This window comes from Danio aesculapii, chromosome 23 (assembly GCF_903798145.1).
Source record: "Danio aesculapii chromosome 23, fDanAes4.1, whole genome shotgun sequence".
NCBI classification, from domain to species: domain Eukaryota; kingdom Metazoa; phylum Chordata; class Actinopteri; order Cypriniformes; family Danionidae; genus Danio; species Danio aesculapii.
The window spans coordinates 36,272,799-36,280,549 of NC_079457.1; the positions used below are offsets into that span (position 1 = coordinate 36,272,799).

General features: G+C 34.0%; 1 protein-coding gene across 1 annotated transcript in view; it reads left to right on the plus strand.

Moving 5' to 3' along the window:
* The window catches only part of sdcbp2 (syndecan binding protein (syntenin) 2), a 27,163-nt gene extending 24,098 nt beyond the window's left edge, over window positions 1–3,065 (plus strand). The window contains exons 7-9 of the mRNA XM_056448920.1: window positions 799–970; window positions 1,688–1,779; window positions 2,338–3,065. Coding sequence (XP_056304895.1) covers window positions 799–970; window positions 1,688–1,779; window positions 2,338–2,392 — 319 coding nt within the window. The 3' untranslated portion in view covers window positions 2,393–3,065. The remainder of the gene's footprint in view (window positions 1–798; window positions 971–1,687; window positions 1,780–2,337) is intronic.
* Window positions 3,066–7,751: the final 4,686 nt, after the last annotated feature.

Here is a 7,751-nt window from a genome sequence, read left to right on the forward strand (position 1 = left end):
TCTTTTTTTCACTAAGTTAACATAGTAGCATAATATGTAGTTGACAAAATCTATAGTAATTTGATGTATGTTTTAATTTGATATGATTTGTGTATATATATGTATTTGAATGGAAAATCTGACTTTTTAAGCTTCATCACTCAGTGTTTAAATTTTGTGTGCTTAGGGAGCATTTGTAAAACAGTTGTACTTTAAAGTTTTTTCAAGGAAATCATGACTAAATGTTTTAAGTGTAAAGCTGAAATGAGCAGCATTTATTTGAAATACTAATGAACCTTACATTGTTACAAAAGATATCACTTTTGATGAATTATTGCTTAAAAATAATAATCAAAGAAATGCATTGATAAAATATTCTAAATATTGTCTTCAAAGCGCGTAATGGACAGGCTCAGCATGACAGGTGTACAAAAATTGTGTAGAGCTCTGCTGACCTCTAGTGGTTACTTGTTATAAAGTTAATTTACTTTAATGTGAAATAAGGACATTTCTTAAGTTAAAAGAACATCAAGTTCAATCAGCATCTGTGGAATGGTGGCAGATTAACGCAGTAATTTAAACATTCAGGGTGGCAGCTAAAAGCAGTAAGCATTCAAATGGTTAGCCTCCTAACATTCACGTTAGCCAGAGTCAAGACTTCACGGCCTTACTGTCTGTATCATAAGCAGTGTCATGATTTCATTAAAAAGGATTTTTGAAAAAAAAAAATATATATATATATATATGCAGATCAGCATAATAATTGAGGATGAGATGATGCCAATCAATGCACATTTTAAAAGTATCTTTGTCTTCTAGACCATTCCAGCGCACAATCACCATGCACAAGGATAGCTCCGGCCATGTGGGCTTTATCTTCAAATCTGGGCGCATCACATCTCTAGTGAAGGACGGTTCTGCTGCTCGCAACGGCCTGCTGACCGAACATTACATCTGTGAGATCAACGGGCAAAACGTTATTGGACTCAAGGTGAGAGGGTCTCAGTATGGGCCTGTCAGTATGAGACAAATAATCCACTAGTAACTAGACTGATGGGGTAATTGGATTGAAACGCCTTCATTTAAACACATTGAACGCTTCAATTTTGAAAACAATCGAATATAGCACCATTTAAATTGGATTGAACCAAATTTAGTTTATCGCTGAAATAATCAATTGGTCAATAGGAAATAACATTTAAACTCTGGAATATCATAATTGAGGGGCATCACGGTGGTGCAGTGGGCAGCACTTTCACCTCACAGCAAGAAGGTCGCTGGTTTGAGCCTCGGCTGGGTCAATTGGCATTTCTGTGTGGAGTGCATACTTGCACACAAAATATAGCTAAACTGATTTTCTTGCTAGCATTACAATATTTATTTACATATTGTGGAGACTGAATTTTTAGTAAATAAGGCTTACTAAAACCTCCTCTGACATTTCTCCGCTTTCCTTTTGTTAAAAAGGACAATTATATAATTGATTATTATCGTGTTACTTCAGTTCTCCTGTTTAAATATCTGCTCGTATGCTTTTTATGTAATTCAATAAATACACATGTAAATCAAAATGTGAATGTTACTGATTTCAGTCAAACATTAGTGGATGTAATCATGCCTGCTTATAAGGTGTTTTTAATATTTACTATCTCAAAATGTTATTTAATTAATTTGAGAATAGTGTAATAATGTAGTTTTCTTTCCGCAGGACACTCAGATTAAGGACATCTTGACCACATCTCCCACTGCCATGACCATCACCATCATGCCTAAATTCATCTTTGAACACATGATCAAGAAGCAAGTTTTTTTTTTTTAAATATACCTAAATGATATTATAGTATTTGATCTAAATGATCCAATTAATATTATATACTGTAGCTATTTAAAAAGGTTTTTTTAGACAGTTTTCTTTATTTTCTGTCTTCCCCTATTACTAACGTTGATATTTAATACTGTACAATCCATTTTAAAGCATATTGTAGCCCAAATCATTTTAACAAAGCATTACACAAGATCATAAATTTGATATCATTTGTATTTAGTAAGAATAAATGACTTCTTAATATGTATTAATGCACTAGCACAGTACTACCAGAACTCTACAACTACTAGAATGATCATAGCAGCCATTATAAGACTTTACTGAATTAAATTTTATATTTAATTCACATTTTCAATTATATTGAATTTATATTTACATTCGAAGCTTCTATGAAGATTTTTAAGCTTTGTTTGTCTGTCATCATATGTTATGAAGTCATAATCTTTTTTTCCTTAAATATTGCCTATAATTGTCTAGTTATTAAACCAACATTTTCACTAGAGTGATAATAATGATGAATCTTTGTGTTTCAGGATGTCAGGCGGCCTGCTGAAGTCCTCAATGGATCACTCTGTGCCTGAGGTCTAAACACAGGAGACCACGCAAAAACCCCCTTCCCACAATGCCTACAATCTCTAGCCTTCCCACTGGAGCCTTCAGCACAGGGCTAGCCTATCACTGATTGGATAAGACCTCCTCAATCACATTCATTTAGAACATGGGAAAAAACAAACGGGCCTTTTTCTATTTCACTTGTTGGCCGTTATCGTTCTGCCTTCTAGTTCTTGATTCTGTCCTTCCATGTCATCGTGCCATTGTTTAATTACTGTCATATTACATGTTATATAATAATAATCCATCGCCATTCTTGAAATATTAGCATTATTATATGATTATTTTACTTTAGCTGGGAGGCAGGGGGCTAAAAAACAGAATCTGAGCTTCCTTTCTGAAAGGCTTCAACACTTCTAACTTGTCTATTCCTCCCACTATGCACAAACACTTTGTGTTTTTTTTTATTCATATTTTTTTAACTTGTATATGCCAAGACAGCTGTACTCTGCCAGAAAGGATCCTGGGCCAGAATTTATAATACAACTCATTTCTTATTGATTCACGATGTTTTTTTTTTAGATGTTTAATCTTTGATAATATTCTATTATTATCCTGTAAATGTTAGTGTCTCTAAACTTTATATACGAATGTAACCTGAAGACTGAAATTATTGCAAAAATAAATCATCCTGGTGATACCATTGGAATATACAGTCAAGCTTAATCTTTTTTTTAATAAACCAGATTTAAATCAAATGACTGAAATACATCCAAAGTAGGAAGAAGGCTTTGTTCACCATGCTGTTTAATATAGATCTTTTACAGAGTGATGAGGGTTCAACAGACATGTGTTGCAGTGATGTTTATACATACTCATATCACCATTAAAATATTATTCTACACAAAAAAAAATTGAGACACTTTGAAACATTACCGGGCTTACAGGACTGGTTCCATTTATCTGATTGATCTGATACTGTTAGTTTAGACTATAGACACAAAACTGAATAGCCATATGAAGAATGGAAACAACATTGGAATTACCAATTATGAAAACAAACAAACAAACTCTAAGGTAGCTCTGTGATATCTAATCTTCTAGGCACACTCATAAAAACCTGCTTAACAGACACTGAACTATTGGTGTAAGTTTTCCATACATTTCTGTATTCATTCTTTAAGTCAACTTACAGAACAAAAGGTGCTGATGATGTACAAAAAATAAGCTAACATTTAAAACATCCGTGCATTGCAAGAGTTGCAGATGCAGACATTTCACCTTGGAAGAGAGAGAAATATATTTTTCATACAATCTAAATTATTCTTGTTCCTCTATTAAACGTCCTTTCTTACAAAACTTTGATGCTCCAAAACACCCATAAAGGGATCCAAAATTAAATTGGGTATTAAATAAGTGGTTTGAACAAAGTCTTCTGAAGGCACATGATTTTTTTATAACCTAAAACAATGGGTGACTATATATATTAACCCTTATGTGCTTTTGGGGGCGTGTTCATCCACTCTGGGGTGATTTTGAGTCTTAATTTGGCCGTATAACTTTTCCTGTTTCAGCTAGCAGAATGATTTTTGGCGACATCTTATTTTGACACATTTTAAGAAAATTAAATTTAAAACAAAATAAAAAAAAAAACCTCAATGATACACGTTAAATGTACTAAAACGGACTACCCTTATGTTATGTTTAGGATGAAACAGAATTAAACTGCTGTAAAAATGCATCAGATACATAATTTTTGTCAGATTTTTTTTTTGCATAAATCTGTTAATCAACGTCAGTCCTGATCAAAACTACTAAATTGCTTGGAAAATTACAGGATTTTAACTTTTTAATTTCCAAATTCATAAATGATGTCACTGATTTGGTGGAAAAAAAGCACACAAAATGACGTATTTTCAATATAAAAAGTAATCGTGGACTGGATTTCTTTACCTTTTATCAAAGTCTTGCAATCCTAACCTGACCCATATCCCACCTCAACAAATACATTGTGAACACAGTAAGTACATTTTATTTATATTTTAACGCAAGAACACAGCAGTTAAGGCCACGTGATATAAAGTGGGACCAAGCAAGGTTAATCAAACATATTCATATTTTGTCACAGAAGCTCAATCATGCTTGCTTGACGTACTGTATAAAATTCATTGCGTGACAAGCCAAATGCAATCAAGCAAGTACACTGTTCAATGTTTATAAGGGATTAAAACCCTAAATTGAATCAGTCTCTCTTCTGAAGACTTGGATTAAACCACTTGATCCACATTGATTTGTTCGTTGATCTCTTGGTAAATGTTTTGAAGCATTTAGAGGTTTTGTGCGAACATGAACAGATAGAGTAGATGGAACAAATTCTGAAGATTTGATTAGAATTCAGATTTGATTATCTTCATGTTCAGATGAGGAACAAAAGTCCTATTTGGTTTGAATCAACACAAGTGATTGAGTAATGACATGATGTCTGACCTAAAAGCTGAAGACATTTTCAGGTCACAAAACTACATTCTGAACAAAAGGTTGCGCCGGTTGACATCAAACTTGTCCTTTCTTTATCCTTATCACAAATGGCATGAAGGAAAATCTGTCGCTATTAGCTACAATCCTCAAACAAAATACACAGATTAAAATTAATAGATTCTCTGTGTGCACTGACATATGAGTTCTTAAAGGGATAGTTCACCCAAAATGAAAGGTCACATTTGACTCACCATCAACTTATGAACCTCTAAGGCATAGGTCTCAAACTCATTTCCTGGAGGGCTGCAGCTCTGCACAGTTTAGCTCCAACCTCCTCCAACTCACACCTGCTTAATAGTCTCTAGTAGACTTGAACACCTTGATTAGTTTGATCAGCTGGGTTTGATTAGGATGGGAGCAAAGCTATGCAGAGCTGCGGCCCTCCAGGAATCCAGTTTGAGACCTATGCAGGTTTTCTTTTTTCCGATGAACATAAAACAAGATAATTTGAAGAATGCTGAACTGAAAAAAAAATGCAGAGAAGTTTCACACAGTTCCGTCCTGTTGTTACAACACAAATTAGTTAAGTTAATCGTTTTTAAAAATTGAGGTATATTGAACATAAAACTATTAAGTTATCCCAAAAACCTTTAGAATTGGAAATTTTTTTAACTAATTTTCATTATAATTAGTAGTTTGAACAAGCAGAACAAGTCATTTGAGTGTGGGTAATGTAATGTAATGTATTTTTGATTTATTGCCTTGTCAGCAACCAAGGCTATTTTCATTTGAGTGTGGGAAAAAAAGTAGCCATTGCCTACTATAGTATATTTTTCTACTATGTCAAAAGCTATCAGTTTCTAACATTTTTCAAAATATCTTCATTTTGGTTCAACAGAAAAAAAAGTCTCCAAATGGTTTAGAACCACATGAGGGAGAGTAAACAGTAAGCCAATTTCTATGTTTGATTATTATTAGTTACCATCCAAATGCAGACAGAATACTCAGGTATACAGTCATGGAGTTTTACATTAAATCACACACAGCTCCTCTCTCTCTCTCTCTCCCAAGAGTGCTGAATGCTGTTTACATTTCCATAAAACAAATATGTAACATGACAGAAATATTACTCAAATTTACCAGCATATAGGGCCAACATACACATCTCTGCTCGTAATATGGCTTCAACAAATTCAAGAAAATCTTATCAAGGCCTTATGTGTCAGTTATACAAAGCTTTAAATCAGCGTAAAACATTTACCAGGCCAAATAACTAATGCGATAGTTATTTACGTACATTTCTTTGACAAAACAGACGATAGTAGTTTGGGGGAGCCTACTATACCTGGAGTAACAATCTCATTTAACCTCAGAGACATAATCTGATAAACCACACATTCATAGTTTGAACAAACACAAGTTGATATTAAAAACTAAACGAATACATACAGTCTTATTATCAACGGTGAGGCTCTTTGATAAGTGCTAAGTTGGAATGGAGGTGAAAGGTGCAGGGACTAAACTACAAATCAAACACATCTGTGCACACTTGCCACCACATAAAGCACAACTTAAGATTGTCAGCAGTTCAAAGAATAAATATCAAACACTCTGCAGACGCCACGAAATCTGCACTACAGAAAGCAGCAAATTATTTCAAAGAGAACTTTACAACGAATATTGCACTACATGTACTGTACACAACATCAGAGGGAGGAGGTAGACTGAAAGGCAGCGACTATTCATGGTTTTAGAGGAACAGAAGATAAGACAATATGTGAGACACAAATAACGACAGTTAGTGTTCGACTGGCTGATTATCTAGTACATTGTTTTCAACGTATGCACAACGAATTAATGCAAACTTTGATTAATGGTTCTTTGAAATAACCCTGAACCACAAATGCACATGTATGCACTGGCCTTTGGACAGACAGAATCACACAATCAAATATACTTCAAGTAATTGCTTTTAAAGTGAATTATAGTGCAATTGACAGTAAATGTCATCCATTACCAAGTGTCAGTCAAATGAAAGGTCAACATGAACATCTCGGGGGACATATAGTCTTGGCTAAGCAGTTGGAAAAAGCTGGAAACTGAAAAATGTTACACTTGTATGGTTCAAATATTTGGCTATGCCAGATGTAGATGGTTTTTAAATGGTAAAAACAGTGGGATGTCACAGACAGACTGATTCAAATGATTTTTAAATTAATAATATTTAAACGTACATGCTCAATAATCGTGTGTAAAACCTGACTTTCAAAGGAAAAGTAATATGGAGCAGGTTGAAAGCTGGTTCTATTTTTTAGCAAAGGGTAAATGAGTAAATTACTGACTGAGATGTCATCATAGATGCACCTTATGTTTAGACTCTTTTGTTACATAGGCTGGCATGTTACCATTGTAAAAGAACACAACCAGTTTGTGAAAGTTCACCATGGCCATTGACTATTGCAAGAATCCCATTGGATGCATACTGATCACCCACTTTGAATGTTATCACTCGATTAATTGGGCAATATCAGTGGTTATTAGCTGATACATATGGACCAGTAGGGGCCTTCTGCGCCTACTGGTAAGCTCAAAAGGCTGTTATCGTTCATCCACATGAGAAATCAGCTATACTAATAGAGAAGACTCCAGATCCAGATCTTTATATTACTGTGACGGTTGGGTTAAGGGTTGACGTTAATACAATAGAATTAATGGGAAATTTAATAAATAATATAAATAATTATTGTGGTCAGTCAGCTCTACTAACAGAGAAGACGCCCAATCCAGATCTGTTTTTACATTACTGTGACGGTTGGGTTTAGGGTTGGGGTAAGGGTAGACGTTAATACAATAAAATTTATAGGAAATTTATTAAATAATATAAATAATTATTGTGGTTAATCAGCTCTACTAATAG